Raw genomic sequence first — 17,930 nt, 5'->3', positions numbered from 1 at the left:
CAGCTAGAGTGTAGAGCAAAGTATTTTCAAGAAGGAAAATAATTCATAGATAAAATTAAGTATCTAAAAGATAAACTAAAGATTACACCCCTTAATGTCTAACTAGCACCAGCAGATTTTCCGCGTAAGAATTCCAACTCAGAGCTTACGAACAAGTTACACTCACATTACTCTCCTCCTGTGCGGAGCTGCGGACACTGGTGARGTCAGAGACTCCTGGCTGCAGACTCCACTCTCACTACAGGAGCTCACACTTGGGGAAGAAGTGTGGGAAGGGGAATCCACAGACAGATCATGTTTTAGAGCAGAATCAGGACTTTCAAGATCTGAAATGCTGCTGCTTAGCTTTGCCCTCTTCTTAGCTGCACTATTTCGTAGAGATCTAAGTGAACTCTGCATCTAAGCAGGATCAAAAAGAAAACATCAGTATTTATTCACTGCACAGGAAAAAAGGCTTTCTTAAGCAAAAGCAAGCATGTTTCTAACTGTTTAGTTCAATTCACTAACAAGAGTTCAGCATGCACGTGCCTACTGGACAACATCACYGAACATTTACATAGGTTATGCAGTATCCTAATGTATTTTACTTCACAAAAAATAATTATAATTTATATAAATGCAAATATTGCACAGACACTGTATCCAACTTTGTTTTGCAAACCACAAGAATAGATTCCTTGCGATCAGCTGCTCTTACTTTTTTCAATAGGCTTGAATAAAGAGTTTGATGGCTGCAAGTACACACAATTGGCATGTAGGACCTCAGTCTTTTGCATTCTGAACTGTGCAAAGCTGCAAAATAGGCAGAAGTGAATCTTGAAAGCTATGCCTAGCAAGTGCAGCTCCTACTCTAAATATGAAGGAAAAGCTTTGCTACCTTCATGCTACTGCAGATTCTATCCTCTTCCAGCAGAAAAGATGTAAAAAAAAAGTGGATATTACTATGTGACATTAAAGGGAAGGTTTGAGAAAGCAGAGAAATGTTGGGACAAAGTTAAATTGTTATATTGCACTCAAAAAAAGCAATGTTTCTTCCCCAACCTGTTTAGCATGTAAAAATATTTTGAGTAGTGACTATGGGATGGAAGGAAAAGATTGCAAAGCAGAGCCGTTAAATCCTACTGCAACTGTTTCAGATCCACGGGGACTAAGGATAGGATTTGAGATTCAAACAATTCCTACAAGCTGTGACAGAAATAAGCACAGGTTGCCTCTGACCAAGCTGGAAGATCACAGAAATCCAAGCAAATGCAATACCTGTGCTTCTCACATAATTAAGATTGCAATAGTTTCAGTTTGTACTGGTGAGTATAGTGAGGACACTGTTCCACCTTCCCACACACTCTGAAAACATCAGGCATGTCTGTGCAATATTTGCCTACGTCCTATACCTGTGCCACTAATTACTATTTCTCAAACGTTGCGGTGACTTGAGCAGCACAGTGAGTGACAGTTTGTTAGCATGTATTGGGTGCAGCAGCAGGGACTGGCATAAGCTCACCCCCATATACGAGTGCATCTTGGAGCATCACCAGAAGATTCACGTGGCTGAGAAACAGCAGTGGGGAGTACACAGATACACTGACTGCAAATTATTTAGTGGGCTCAAAATAAATAATAAAGGGACATGCTAGAGTAAGTCTATTTGCGAAGTGTCATGAGTCACAGAAGAGACAGATTTGAAAAGATATTAACTATTTCAACTCTTTCCTAAGAAATCTGCATGCTGACTGGCATACTCAAGACGCTGGTCATTGATTATATGCAGTGGGCCCAAACTACCACTAGTGGATTTCCACTTCCAGGAGAGATGACCTGACAAGGCTAATGTCAAACATTTCTGTGTTATATCTACGTTAAACGGAAGAAAGTGAGACCACATTCATCCAGCTCTACATCAGATTTTCTCATCCAAGAATGACTGAATTCTAAGACAGCTAAGACACACTGGAGTATCAAGACAAATTTCAACAAACCTGGAAGACTAAGGAAACTCAGAGTCAAATGAACCCTTCAGTAATAAAGTTACTATTCTGGACCCTTTGCTGTAATCAAAGAAAGAATTATTATTTAAATCTGACACAAAATTTAAACTTAGGTTTACATAGTGAGAATATAAACTGTACAAATGCCTATAATTCCTATCTTGATACTTGAGAGCCTTGATTTCGGCTCTCAGGAAGAGAAAGTAAATTCACTATGTCTGGAACAAACATAGGAAGTGTGTTTTGACATGGACATTTATTGCCTTAATTAGTTTCTATCAATTACTCTGTTATCGAAGACTTGTTGTAGTGACGATAATCACAAAATTTAAGTCAGCAAACATTTATTGTCTTCTGACACTTAAAAAAAGAGAGAGAGAAAAAGGAAAAGAAAAAGCCAAAAACTTCACCAATTCCTAAAAGTGTGTAAACTCATATTTAAACCAACCTCTTCTTGGTCGACATCCTTGTCATCAACATTTAGCTCTGAAAGATCAGCAGCAAGCTTCCTACCCACTTCATTCATCCACACGTCCTCACACTCTTCGTTTCTCCACTTAGTCGCACTGAATTCAATCTTATCCGGCAACGGGCTCGCGACGCGAGGTATGGGGGGGACGGGTCTGGTCCCGTTCAGGCCTCTCCGGGAAGCTGGATGTCTCACCAAGGCTGGTTTCAGCTGCAGAGGAGAATGTTTCTCCTGCAAATTCTCCCCTGAGTAAGACACAACCACACGTGAGTGTGTCACACAGCACTGACCAGAACAAACTTCATCCTTCATTTGTATGTGAGGCAAGAAAAAGTCATGTTAAAATGAGGTGACATTGAGTGTTATAAACCACATTTGTGAACTCAATTGCATTTACTGTTATAAGTAGACTCCAATGACATGGTACAAGCAAACTGTAATAAAAACAGTAAGAATGTAAAAACAGCCGCGCTGAGCCGGATCAAAGGCCTCTCCCTGACAAGGCCAGGAAAGGGTGCGTAGAARTGTTCAGAAAGGAGTCAGAGGCTTCCTCAGCCAGAGGTCTGACACTGGCTGACCCACTCTCCTGGTATATGCCCAATTACTCTTTCAATAAACTCTTGCTTTTGGCCGTGACAGCACCTGGCAGTTTTGAGTTCCCCAAAGGCATAGCAGGCGTACTTCCTCGCAGTTAAAACCTGGTGTCACGGAGCCCCCTTTGCTCACTCAGGTATGCACACAGGCATGCACACAGACACACACACAGAATTCGATTTCCTATATGAACAGTAAATAATCATTTCCTATCCAACTGTATTTTTATACTAAGCGTAATGTGAAAAGCTTTCAACATTCCTCCTCCAGCATGTTTTCCAAATGCACTAAAACAAATCTCTGAATACTTACTTATGCACGTTTTCCAACATTTAAATTCACAAAGTAATTAAAATAGTACCAGACATGACTTCTTTTGTGGCTTCTTCTCTAACTTCCTGACTCTACTTTCTTCATCTCTCTGCATTTTAAGCTTAGTTACCATTCACTTCTGCTTTTAGTGTCTCCTTTTTTAAAAAATATAAATCAGTCTATTTCATGCATGTGGGTACCAACATATACTTAATACCTTTAAAAAGTACTGAAATTTATCTTAATTCAGAAAAAAACAGTAGCACTCTAGCAAACACTAGTGTAAGCTATGTAACAACAATAAAGTTATTCTAAAGAGATGGAAAAAAAAAGAAAATCATATGGAAAAAACACAGAAAATCAGCAAGTGATGAACACAAATTTCCAGGGTAAAAATATATGCATTCAAGGTGCAGACAATTTCCAAAGAACTAATTTAGAGAATTTCTACATACACACAGAAATACGAGTTTCAATTAAGATGAAATTTAAAACTAACTTCTTTAAACTAATGCAAAACTTGTGTGAAAAGGCTTACTTTGCTTAAACCACCTATGCTTCATGAATAATTAGGAATCTGTTTAAGCTAAACTGATAGTAAAGTTATTCTTAACTTTAAGTAAGATTTCCTTTAATAAGTATTTGAACCAATTTAGCTAAGTGTATTTACACAATTATGATTAAATAAGTTTAAAAACTATTTCAAGTTAACTAATGTGTACATGAGGTTTTTAAAGACAGTGGAAATCAGACCATAAACAGTAGTCTTGGCCTTTAGTCACCAGTGTAAACTGAGATGAAATTAGCATAGATTCCACTCATTAGAAGTGTGGCTGTTTGTAACCAGATTTTAAAGAGCTCTTCTGAGAGCTAATAATTTGATATGTAAGTTTCAAAATACAAATAGAAAGGTGAAAAGGCAAAATGCAATGAGTAATATTTTTTACATATGTATTAATGAGAGTACTGGAGGTAACAGGTCTTTTCATATTGGCTTTCTTTGAAAGTGCTATATTTTGGGGTCTGTTTTCGTTTTAGCTTGATGACACATTGTTCACTAATATGATATGAATAAGAAAAATAGTATTGTTGCATATCATACTTTATCCCACATACTTAAAAGACAGAAGGAATGAAACACGCCAGTATATAGAACTACTAAATCAGAAACATCTAAGTTTTTTTAAAAAGCCTCTAGTGGTGTGACTACTGAAGTGCAGGTGTGAAAGTCTCACATTTGGGCATTGCATAATTCCAACTTTACCTGCCACCGCAGGTCTTTGGACCAGCTTTTGAAGTCACTCAAAGTACAAACCTGAGATCAGTTTTCACTGCAAATGGCAACACTCCTACCTGCACTGTCTCCTGCCTTCTGACTGAGAAGCTTCTTCTGTGAACTTGGCTTAGGCAATCCTTCGAAGCTCTTCAGCGGCCAGGAGTTTGAGAAGTTAACGGTGTTATCTTGTGACTTCTTCGGAGGGTCAGCAGGAGGGGAGACGTGCTTTGGACTGTTTTGGGGGGATGACAGAGGATAGGACGGCAGGATGAAGGCCCCCTGACTTGCACTAGAACCTTGAAAGGACAACGTATGCTCTGCTTGACTGCAAAAAGTTCTCTGTGTCTTGCTGGAAAAATTTAGGCTGGCACAAACTGAACAAAGACAGAACAGTATTTAGGATAATTAGCCTCTCTGACATCTCTTATAATAGTAATTTACAATGAAATAATACACTCTCGGTACAATAAAAAATGAAGGTTAGCATTTAACCTGAGTGACAAACTAAATTCATTCAGCTGTTATAAAGCCATTTTTCCAACTGCACTGTCTCTCAAAATATTTCCCTTTTCTGCATTTGATGAAATGAGTTTGAGCCTAAGCTATTTGGCAGTGATGCTTTAAGGAAAATATATTTTAAAAAAATTTATAAATAGATAGAACATAGTTCTGTTGCTTGCTCCTCCACATTCCAAGTCTGTATAGCAGAAGATTTACAAACACTATTCTCAAAACTTGGTGATATAAGAATACAAAAAAAAAAGAAATACAAATGTTACCAATTCTACTTCCTTTAAAAATCTAAAAATACAAACAATTATTTTCTCCTAAAAACTAGTAGATCGAAAATGGAAAGAAAAATGTCGATTTAGAGTTAAATTGTTTTAGTTGTTTTCTAGAAAAAGCAGATGCTGAACTCATAAGAATATAGGGAGCAGAACTGTTTCCCACATACACTCAAACTTTTAACCATGCAAGGGCATAAGAGGACAAGCTTTAGCAATGTTCCTGACACATCCTGGAAAGATCTCTTTAAACAGGACCATTTCAGTGACCTGATGGAGAGTACAAACCCAGAAACGATCCCACCGCGAGCGGGAAAGCGCAGCCCAGGAGCGAGAACAAGTGACACAGCGAGCTGGACTTGGGTAACCTACTAACTGCCATCCCCAAGAAACTCAGGCCGTTAGTTACGATTAAAGCATAGAAAGCTCCTTTACAAACCAGGTAGCTCCAAGGTCTCGGCCTCTTGCTCCTGCCTGCTTTCCAAGGCTGCAGCACCCTGACACTCCCCAGGGCCATCCTTGGGAAACGAAACTGAGAAAACTAGGTCAGGCATAGGGTGGCATTACAGGAGAAAGGCTTGAGTAATGATAATAGCTGGCACAAAAACTGCTGGCAGAGAATAAATTGGCAACTACCAAGCACCTGACAGCATTTTGAGGACAGAGGGGAAAGGACAGAAGATTGACTTGGCAGCTGTGGAGGCAAAAAACAAAGAAGCAATTTCTCTTTTCTTTCCACAGGTATTAGAAGAACGCCGCAGCTATAGCCCACCACCAGCTAGGAGTACAGTTAGCAAGGGAAGTTCCTAGGTATCTTCCAAGAAGGATTCAGCATAACCACTTGTCCCACGGCTGTAGCCAAGTAGCCGGAGCCACTCCAGCAGCTTTGCCCACAGATTTGGTATCGCTACCATCTATTCCTCTGGACAGCGAGTTCATTCCTTCACTGAATGTACATCTGGCATTATTATTATTTACGAACAGGGAAGCTTGTACATGCTGCCCTCCTGATTTATCCCAGCCTCCATCTCTTGGATTAGAGCACACTCACTCAAGTCCTTAGCCTCGCTTTTGAAACTAGCAGCAAACACTGCCTGAAAGAGCAGTGCCCTGGACGTCTGTCTGGCAAAAACTGTGCGGAGAGCGCCAATCAGCCGTCAGCTAACAGTGAGTCTGAGACCACATTAAAACAAGGATATGAGAATTAAAAGCTTTACACAAACCAACAGCGTCTCTGCAGGACACTTGTCTCCAGCTGCCGTCCTCCGAAGAAGCGACAAACCTTTGCCTCCGCTTGCGCGTGCACATGTTAAGGCTCTTCCAGCCCTGCATCTCTGCCGCCCTCACCACAGTACAGAGCACCAAAGGAAGTGTATTAACTAGCGCCAGAGAGGCAAGACTCGGACCTGGCTCCTGCCGGTAAGCAGGCTGGACTGACCTGACACATACTACTGGAACTCTAAAACACATTTTTTCAAGAAAAGTTCAGATTCTGTTACACTGATACAGCCAGATATCAAAAAAGATGTGGGCTGCAAATTAAACAATCATGAGTGAGAAACAGGAGTGAGGAGCTACCACTTCGGTATAGCTATTAAACAACATTTTAGTTATAGTTTAAATAATCTAACACAGAAAAAAAGAGATATGTCCACAGTAACATGCAATGATCTACAATAGAGTTACTATCTATATACCTTTGTCTTGCTGACAGTTATTTAATCCTAAAAATTGTAAATCAGAATCCACACTACCACTCTTCCCACGTGTTTGCGTGTATCCAAGTTGTCCACACTTCCCTGAAATATGTGGCTGATGAGAGCCCATAGCACCTTTCAAAAGGAAAACACAAAAAGCAGGTAAATACTTAACATACAGTATTTAACTCAAAATATAATTCATCATTAAATATGATTGGAAGACTTTTTTTTCTAACTCGATGTGTAAAATCTAAGCAGTTTGAAAGCTTTTAATGCTTCATTCAAGAGTTTCTAAGCAACCCTCGAATACTGTTCATAGGCACAAACTAGAAAAATGGCTGGTCGCTCATCCAGGGCATTGCTCCAACTCCCAGAATTGTGTGTGTGTTGGGGGGGGAGGCGAAAGAAAAAACAGAACAATCTCTTCTTTCAATATATGACAATAAAGCGAAGACAACACCTSAACCCCCCAAAACACAATCAGTTTCTTTAGAATGATGCCACTCCTAGTATAATAATAAGTAAACTTTGCATGCCACACATGTCGGCCCTTTCCAAACAAGGCAAAGTATACAACATGCTGCCAAGCAAAGAGAATAAATCAAGTCTGGTCTTGCCCAGTTTCTTCACATGCCTTTTTGCTATTAAGATACAAATCACTGAGTCTACACTGGTAGCATAAATTAAGTATAGCACTAAATCTACAGTCCCATATAAAACTAGTTTTGAAAAACACAAAACTTTTTATCCTTTAAAGCAATCTCCAAAGCTCACTCTTCAGAGAGCTTTCTACCCTAACTGATTATATAAAGCAAAAAAGAGAAACTATACGAACCAAGAATAGGTATGTACTTACCTGCTTTCCTGAAGCGCCTGCAACACATAAATATCACCTTCCCTACAGCTGTTTATATAACCACATTATTTCCTTTTGGTMATGCCTTAAATGGCCAAATCACAATAAATGCTGTGAAAACACAGTGCTGTCTGCAAAGATGCTGATTTATAAGCTCCTAGATCTATCTAAACTAATGAACATCTGTGTGCTTAAAGTAGGATTGAAAAACTGTGGTTTAAGTTTTCGGAAGACCTACACTTCTCCAAAAGCATGAACAAACTACTGCAGTTCACTTCAGCTGGAAACACAGTCCTGTGCCTACTACTCAATTACTCGTAGTAAATGAAAATAGATATTAAAACAAAYAATCAACAAATGATAAATCATGTCCATCAAACTACAAATTTATGTTCTTCTAAATCTATTTCATAAATGGCAGATACTACCTGTTTAATAAAACACCTACGTCAATACTTACCAGCACAAACAGAAGAATGCTCTGAGCTAAAATCTATACTATTCTGAAATAAATTCCTTGACGATCTTTTTCTACTAAAAAATAACTCGTCACTAACTGGCATTCCTTGAGAGGGTCTTAACTTTGGAGACTGAAGGAAGTCATTGGGTGGAGAAAACTGTAAGAAAAAGGAAAATAAAGAAACATGTATGTGTGTGAACACAACCTTCAATTCTTTACAGACACCAAATTATGCAAGCAACATCGTTTATATAGGCCCCACCACTGCCCATAACTGCCTCCATTTACACTAAAATTACACAAATCACTGTCAAGAGTGACAAGAAACGCGCTGATGTAGGGCTGGACTTTCCAGCAGGTTTCAGAGAAGATTAGATTATCACTTACACTGTTAGTGGACAATTGCTTAGTTTAAAGCTTTTGACAACCAGGGAAAACTTCAGAAGCCTGGATACCAAACGGATCTGTCTGGATCCCATTTCTAATGAAAGATCACATAGGAAGCCAGCAGGTAAGAAATGCCTCCRCAGGATCAGAGCAGAAAATCTCAACACTAAGAAATGAAGAGAGGGTTCTGATTGCTAAACATACATTCAGAACCACGACTTAATTACAACAGTAGCAATGATATGGTCTCTTTTCACCTTTAGGATGCCCTAAAGGGCATTAGCAAAGAAGACGCAGCAKCTAAGTGACTTGTTTTAGGTTATTGCAAAGCAGGATAAAAGAGGAGATGAAAACTGCGGGTTCCTGGTTCTGTGATCAGGCTGTTAGAGCAAGCACATCATTTTCGATTTGCACATACTTCAGTCTGCAGAGAGATGCATTCCTTAATGCAAAGTAAGTGAAAAGTGCTTAACTTTTGTTTTTCCATACAGACAAAACAACGTATGCAAAAAGAGAAAGTTATTCAACAGTGACATGTTTGTACAACTTTGCTCAGGTGTTCAAATTCCAGCTACAGGAATAACTGGATATTCCTATAATATAGGAATAAAAACTGTCTGCTTTCTTGTACGCAAATTTTAATTACAGAGGTTATAAATTTGCTAAACACAGGCATACAGGGTGGTGGCAAATAAGAAATGCAAACCTAAAGTTGCCAGATTCTTCACTGAAAATGGATGACAGATCCTAGCAAACAGAGTTCTCAAAGGGTTCAATTTCATTTAATTTCCACTCCCTTTTCCAGTGGTGCCAGGAACCATTTGGATCCATACACCAAAAGAAATATTAACCTGGCACCAGACCCCCCACTGACACAGGTCGCACGTCACTGGAGCACTGGGTGAGTTGGAAAGTCCGTCTAATCAAACGTCCCTTCTCCAACAGTGATCTACGGTATATTCCCAGGCAAGAGATAAAGCGTAGCGCAAACATACAACGGCATTTCCGCAAAACGCGCCCTCAGCCTCCCGAAAACCGTGGCTCGTCTCCCAGAGACCTCCACTTCCACGTAGAACGAAAGAACAGCTTTTATCACACACACAGGCCGACCTCCACTCTCCTTTAATCCTYGTTATCCACCGTGGAAAACAAGACTCCCTGTTTCATAAAACTAATTTCACAGATCATTTCAAACACTTGTTATGGTTTAGATAAAACCCAGCTATTAAGCTGTCCAGTTAATTTTTACATTAGGAACTGAAGTGCATCACCAGACAATGAAGTTACAKGGACGTACGTGCAGTTCACGCACACCTCGCGACATTCAGCTTACGACACTGGCTAAAACTTCAGTAAAACGCTCAAATGTTGTGCTTTGCCCCGAGGGCACGGTTTTGGCAGCGTGTTCGGTGATCCACAACATCTATATTTTACAGGGGAAAAACCCATGAGGTAACTCTTATCCTGCAAGAGTTACCATCCCTGTTAGGTACTCTGTGCAGCACACACAGTTTTCAGTGTAAACACAGAAACACTTCCCTACCAAGAGATCAAACAGGAACTTAAAGCATAGTATTAACTTATTTAGTAGCAATTGTTTAGGAGCTTCATGGAGCTAGTAATATTTACAGAACAAGTTGCATCTGGATTTTTTGAAACCTGCTTCTGTACTCCAAACTTCAGGCAGCGGTTTTTTTCTGACAGTTTACCTAAATTGGAATTATAAGCAATTCCAGTGAMAAGGGAACAGAGCCGGTGGGGATTGCTAACAAAGACAGACATTGCGGTGTTCCTACGCTCATTTGTGCAACCTCTCAAGAATGGCATGACAAGCTGGGAAACATGCTTGGTTAACAGCAGGTTATCTTCAATTACTCAAAATGAGCACCTAAGAGACCAGTAAGACTGTATCAAGTCCTACAGAAAATATTTATATTTATTTCAGGATAGGTATGATCTGGTTCCATTAAGGTTGGAATTGTTTACATCTTCCAAGACTTAACCCAAGGAATGAGAGCAGGCCTAACACATCAGTGGCTCCAGGAAGAGAACATTAACTTCAGCAAATTCAGACAACTTCATACATTTAATTTACAGATAGAAAACAGAGTGTGATAAGCRTGGCTCTGCCAGCTCAGGACAAAAACAGAACTAGGCCTTACTGAACTACAAAGGAAAAAATCTACAGAGCTATGACTTCATTAAATCTCTTTTTGCAAATATTTAATCTCTCTAGAAAACAGTGTTCCACAGATCCTGTTTCAAGGTTCCTGTAAGTATATGCTCCAGAACGTAAATTTGCAGGTGTTAAGAGCAATTGATGCAACGCCCTTAATTCCACTAGGAACCGGGAAAGCTGTAGCCTACYGATGCAAAGCGAGTGGTGATGGCAGCCAGCGTCCCCCAAGGCAAGGGCCGGGAAACCAGGCCTACTAGAGCCGGCTGTCGAAGAAGCTGGAGTTCAAAGGCAGAGTTTCTCCTGCAGCTTTGACAGATGTGCACAGCTGTCAGGAAGGAGACCAGTACAAGCACAGTGAATTATGCTTRATTTGATGAACTCGTGTTTTGCTTTCAGGAAGAAAAATAGAAAGCTGTGGTGCTATGAACAGCTATAGCCGTCAGTTCTAGCATGTAAAGCTCTGAAGCGTGAAATCATCCAATTTTACCACAGAATACTAGTCGTCAAAATAAACAAAACATGCAGATTAAACAAACGCCGGTGTAAGTGATTTATGCAGCGAGCTCTAACAGCCGCGCGCTACGYGACCTGTGAGTGCCCACCGCGGCGGGACGCCCCACGGCGCAGCGTTTCCGAGCGGCACCACCGATGCCGGCCCCACGGAGTGCAGAACCCCACGCTCCMGCGTCTCTCCTGCCATGCTCACGACTTCTCCAGGCCTTTGGTAGCGTTTGCCAGCTCCAACTTGCATTTTCCTCTGCCGTTACGCACGCGAGGAGCGCTGTAAGATTTAGCATAACTAAGGCCTCGTGCAGAGCTGACAAATGAAGAGAAATCCTAYGCTTGCACCCGTAGTGAATATGCAACCACCGTTAGCCGGTGACATCTCCAACGCCGAGCGTGGCAGCCGCCTGTACTACTACAGTCWCACCCCAACTTTGCTGGACAGCACCCTGCCCAGAACAGGCACCCTTGCTCACGGTATCAGTGCAGTCAGGCTGGTGCAGTACTCGCCCGCTGGAGCCCAGCCAGCGTCGCTGCACCTTTATGGCTGGGTATGACACAAAAACAGCTTCAGAGCACTTCAGAGGTGACGAGAAAAAAAATTCATCAACAAGCCAATTTAACATCACCGACAGAAGCTGCATTTAGAGAAACMCTGAAGGCAATGTGCTTTATCTACATTACATTTTAGTACATATTAACTTATGCATGTTTAACCTCACATCTTATCAGATAAGCAAAGTCTACGCAGGGCCTTGGACAATCACTGCATGGCATGCCCCTAAAAATACTAGTTAAAAATACTTTTAAACATTAAGCTCATTTCATGCACCCTTTCAGCCACAAAATAACTCCCAAAGTTAATTTTTAAACAAATTCATCTCAAAGGAATGTCTGAATTAATAATTAAGTTTTTACATTCACATGAACAAGCCAGCTACGCAAACTTTCTGCAGGACATGCCTTACAAAAGCAGGCAGTTATGAAGACATACTGGGGGCAGCTGTTTTTTTTTTCCTTTGATTGCCTAATGTCCCAMGGTAAATAGCTTTACTTGTACAGCATACAGTAATCTCGGTTAACAAGGAACATCTTCAAGTATAGGAAACACTGTCCAAGTTTAGGCCATATATAAGCAACTACAGCATCCTGAGTGAAAACACAGTTCACCCAGCTGCATTATAGATAYGTTCTAGAGGACAGGAGCAATTTCTTTGTACCGATGTAACAAAACAAACACCATCACAAAATCAGCAAATATTATCCTAAAAATCAGAAAGCCAGATAAAGAGATGGTCCCCAGCCCAACAGGGCTTTACAGTCTATTCAACGGCTGCAACAGTAGGACAACACAAATGATCGGGATGTGAAGACAGGGTAACAAGGTTGTCAACCCAGAGTAATCAGCTAAACGCTTCAATACTCCAACTGCTCTYGTTGCTTAAACTTCCATTACAGTAAATGAGGATATAGTCAATATGATTCAGGTCTTGAGAGCAATTCACCTTATCCCCACTTAGGTAGCGGGCCACGAGAACGGCCCTCTATACGGACTGCCCCGACTAGCTCTCCGTTGACAACGAGACTGCTTCAGCAATTACCGTGTCGATACTAAAATGAATCCCCACTCCATTTCTCCCCTTAGGCACACATGCATGCCCAGCAGCATTTGGCTTGCYTTCCAACAGAAAGTCTTCCTGACACATATTTTTTTAAAGCAAGGCTGCTCCTTTACCTCGAACAGAGTTCAAAGATGTGGGACCTACATTAAACTATGCTTTTGTCTTTCACAGGAGAACGGTTACAGACAAACCTTGGCTTTAAGGATATGGAGGAAGAAATTGTTGGAATCTGAAAAACTGAGTGCCTTCCGATTGGCAGACGAGCGTAGCCAGCACCAGCTAAACAACTGCTGCTGAAAAGATGCATGATTATTACAGAAGTCCATGCAGACTAAATTGGTATGAGACTGACCACAGAAATGAAGCTACTCCTTGAGCCAGGTTCAGCTTACATTTGATTTAGTATGTCTTGGAAGAGCTGGGCAGGTCAGCAGCCGTTAATCCAAAATGATTTTTAAAATGACAGCTCCCCCAAGCCATTTTTTGAAGGGTATTTCTAAAATCTTGTTTGCGGCTAGCATGCTCTTCTTAATGGTCCACTGCTAAAGAAATAGTTTGCTCTTTCACAAGGACTGAATCAGACTCTTCCAACCCGCTGAAAGTAAAACCTTCACCGCTGAATTGTATCAGATGTCAGGTCACTTTCCGTAACTGGAGGAATAAGGCTTTTGACATTTTTTACATCAGATGAACCATACCACTGAAGCAGGTCAGTAATGCAGGCATGATTTTCATACCGTGTTCATTTATATCTAAGTCAAAAATGGCAACTTCCAAATGCTATCAAATATGATACCAAACGTTAATCTTGTCCGTACTTACCTGCAAGTAAGCACAAATCTATGTGGAGAGAGGTTATGCTTCAATACAAAATGATTTCTGGTTTACAGGAGGTTTCTAGTTATTCAGACGTCTTTGAAGTAAGTGTGCAAAAGAAACACTAACATTTTTTTCTTTTGGCAGAGTGCAGCTGATGATGACTTCAAATTCTGACAACTCAAAGTTATCAGTCTGCTTTCTAAACTTAAATATGCAAGAAAACAWCATAAAATGGAAGTGAGGGGTAAAGAGAACAAAGTCAGAACGTAAAGGGAAAAGACAGGAGCAGACAGCATTTCCAGGAGGCACAGCATGCCTTAGAAAAAATCATTAGATACAAAAAAAAATAGTTCTTATTAAAAAGGAATAAATATAGAAAATGTAAACAGTGTTTTCTCTCTGTAAAATCTGTAAAAGCAWTTTCACTGCCAACCACTGTATACTACCTGGCAGCAGTGAAAGCAAAGTCAGACTGGTTAACTTCAGCTTGAGTCTCTGACTCAAAAGGAAAGGAAAATAAATTCAGGAAAGGAACCTACACAGATATTCACATAYAGTTTACGTTCAAGATGTTTTTAACAAATAAAGGCTGAAAATGATTCTGCTCTAATTTTGCAGAAATAGATGGCACAAATGCAAGTGCTACATCTATTCACAACTAGAAATAAAGTAGAACATTCAGCATAATGTACAATAATGTAAGAAAAAAAAAAGATCATCCTGAAAGGAAAGTGCTAATGGAAGTCCTTGCATGATGTTATACAATGGGAAAGGTCTTCCAAGRAGAAAAGAAGAAAAGCTATCATCCCACACAGACAACTTTGGGGACTGAGGAGAAGAGACAAGCCAAGTGGTTGGGAGGGGAAAAGAGTCAACCTGAAGGTCTTTCCATTTTTTCACAACAGGCTTTACATAAAAATGGTAACTAGTTCCTCTGTAAGAGGGCTTCCTGCAATTCACTCCCAATCTGCACTCATTTGAGAGGGATACAAAGACAAACCAATCCCCCCCCCCACACTCTTAGCACTGGTAGTTATGTCGGTTTTCATCCAAATTTTATGAGATGGGGTTTAGACCCATGAAGTTTACACAGCACACATACACTAAAAAGCTTTTATCACATCAGAGTCCAGGATGTTACTTACTGAACAGAGTAACTCATTATCGCTGAACTGAAGCCATGAATATGAAGCTACGTCTCCACGCCAAATTTAAGTTCGYTTTTTAGCCATTCCTAAATGCACTTTACACATGCAACAAAAYAGATATTATAAACCAACTGCTTTCTCTTCCTCCACCCAGCAGAGCAGACTCTGTGCAACCCTCTCAGTTTACAGGAAAAAATGTAACTGCATGTGCAAAAATGGTTAAAAAGATTAGAACCATTTCCACTGCAGCTGTGAGGTCAAGAGGGGATTCTCTCTTAAGKAACCTTCCACCATTCCACGTAGGAATGGGGAGGCTTTTGTTGTGTGTGCTGGCTGGCTTGGCATTTGCGTCCCTCGAAAAAAAAATCCAAAAAACAGAAAACAAAAAAACCAAAAATGAAACAAACAAAACCTACCCAAACCCCACCAACCACACAGTATACAACACAACTCAATTTACATAGAGAATGCTGCCAGCTAACCATTATTTCTACCTTTTGTTCTAGTTAATAGTGAAAGCTGTTTCAGAAAGAATACTCTGTTTATAGAGTATGTTCCCTGTACACTGCTGTCTAGACCCTATCCAGTATAAAAGAAAGTTACTCAGCTGTCCAATTCCTAACTCAAAAAGATAAAGATCTTTAGGAGTCTGAATAAAGATAATGTATACACCAACTACACGTGACGTGTAYGCGCATACAAGCATGAACATGAACTCATTCAAGATGTGTACTGTGCAGCAATGTTAATTAACATTCCCTTATTAAGGGACTTTATTAAAATTTAGTCTTCACTAGACAAGAATGCATAGCACTGTTGATGAATGCAGCCAACTSGAGAGCAAGTTACTGAGTGACTAAGAACTAAACTCTGAATACAAAAATAATTGTAGTGAGGAAATATYCTATGCAGATTCTAACCTTCTAGCAAGAGCCACTTGCTTACATTGGTTTACTACAGAACAAGTTATGCTAAATTAAACAACCTATCCCATTAAAAAAACCCACACATGTAGAAACACACCAGAAGGTCTTAAATGCATGGATATCCAAAACACGTCATGGAACAGAGCCACTGCCAAGATTAAAAGGACCTGAATAATTTTTYGGAAGTCTCTTCTGGTCATGGTTGCCGATATGGTCAGTAAGTGGTAAAATCTAAACTGAGGTCAATCAGAACCACTATCTCAGCCTGTCCTGCACTTTTCCTAGTCAAATCAGATTAGGGAACATGAGCCACATACACATTTGTCAATTCACGGATTTTGTTACAGGTCAGCGTGCTGCCAAAAAGTGCTAGCTTCAGACACACTCCACTCTGCCTTCAGTCCCTGAAATGAAGCAACTTGTCATTTTTCCTTGAAATAGTGTCTGTATCTAGGAAAGTCAAAATTTTTCCTTAGTCCTTTGTCGCCTACCAGGTCCTCTCAAAAACAAATGTATAAACATAAGCTCTGAAATACTCTCCCCCCCAGGTTTCTGCTACCTGTAGTGACCTATTTCTGACAGTGACTAGACATAAGAAGTGGCTTGCAGAGCCCACCTAATTTCAAGATTAATATTGCTTTTGCAAGCGATAAGTTTTCTGGTTTCTACTACTGTTAAACCTGTCACAAGGAGTTCCTGRATTAGATTTCCTACATCAATGTGTTTGTAGAAATCCTCATGTGTAAAACATTAGCAGTATTAGCTGTACCTCTAAACACCTTTCATTAAACCTTAGACACCAACTTCTGTGCCTTCCTCCGCAGCACCCTTTGGAAGGACAAAGCCCAGGATCCAGAAGCACATACCTGCTCCGTGCCCTTTGGGAGAGGCACCTTGTGTCCTGAGCCGCCTTCCCTGTCTCCAGCACTCTCGTTCTCCCAAGGCAGTTTGTTCTTCCCTTTACCCGCACTTAAAACTCTTCTTGGGCACGCTCCCAGGTCAGCACAGGCGCTGTGAGAGCCGGAGCTCTGCGCAGCGTCCCTTGCGTGATACCCGCAGTAACTGTGCGCGCTCTGGGACCGGTTGCCGGCCAAGAGCCAGTCCGTGTCTGCTCCGCGGGGCAAGCACGATCCCCTGCCGTGCCCGGAGCAAGGCAGAGGCACGGCATACTCCACGAGCCCCTGCTCCGTTAGCTTCGGCAAGGTCTTCCTGGCCAGCCTGGCCTGCACGGCGTGCATCACGCCGTCCCCGTTGTCCTGGAGCTCCACAGCATCCACAGCCTTGAAGAGAAGGCTGGTCTTGCCCGGGCCCATGCAAGACGCCAACAGGGCAAAAGCCTCCAGGGCCGCGTGCCGCACCCGGCGCTTGCTGTCCACCAGCGCCGGGGCCAGGTCGAAAGCCAGCTTGGACAAGTCCAAGTCCTCGCTCGGGTAGGTGAGCAGGGCCACCATGCAGGCGTTGAGCACCTCCTCGCGGACGCGGGAGTTCTTGTGCTGCAGGTGCTGCGGCTGCAGCAGCAGGCCGAGCACGGGCCGCGGCCCCGCCGCCTCCATGAGCCGCGCCAAGAGGCGCCCGTTCTCCAGCCGGACGGCCAGCTTGGTGTCCCCCAGCACCTTGGCGGCCGCCGACACCAGCGGCGCCGCGAAGGCCTCGACGCGGCGGCCCAGGCGCAGGGCCAGCACGTGGGTCGCCTCCAGGGCCCCCAGCACCACCTGGAAGTTGGAGTCCTCGAGCAGGGCGTGCAGGAGGCCGAGGAGCCCCAGGAGGCCGGGGGCCGGCGCCGAGGCCACGGCGGCGGCGCCCAGCGCGGCCTTCAGCTCCTGCACGGCCCGCGCGCGGCCGCGGTAGTCCTCCTGGTCCAGGAGGCGGGCGCGCAGCTCCGGCGGCACCAGCCCCGCGCCCGGCTCC

The 17,930-nt window shown here is 42.0% G+C and overlaps 1 protein-coding gene across 1 annotated transcript in view; it reads right to left on the bottom strand.

Moving 5' to 3' along the window:
* Positions 1–17,930, bottom strand: part of TOGARAM1 (TOG array regulator of axonemal microtubules 1) — a 41,556-nt gene that overhangs the window by 21,312 nt on the left and 2,314 nt on the right. Inside the window, exons 2-7 of the mRNA XM_085297873.1 lie at positions 16,889–17,926; positions 8,438–8,594; positions 7,119–7,253; positions 4,714–5,010; positions 2,434–2,699; positions 167–399 (exon numbers count right to left, since the gene is read on the bottom strand). Coding sequence (XP_085153999.1) covers positions 167–399; positions 2,434–2,699; positions 4,714–5,010; positions 7,119–7,253; positions 8,438–8,594; positions 16,889–17,926 — 2,126 coding nt within the window. The remainder of the gene's footprint in view (positions 1–166; positions 400–2,433; positions 2,700–4,713; positions 5,011–7,118; positions 7,254–8,437; positions 8,595–16,888; positions 17,927–17,930) is intronic.

This window comes from Rhea americana, unplaced genomic scaffold (genome assembly GCF_003343005.1).
Source record: "Rhea americana isolate MKP2758 unplaced genomic scaffold, rheAme1 scaffold_131, whole genome shotgun sequence".
Classification (NCBI taxonomy): domain Eukaryota; kingdom Metazoa; phylum Chordata; class Aves; order Rheiformes; family Rheidae; genus Rhea; species Rhea americana.
Note: the sequence above shows the minus strand (reverse complement) of the source record. Positions and strands in the feature narration are given on the sequence as shown.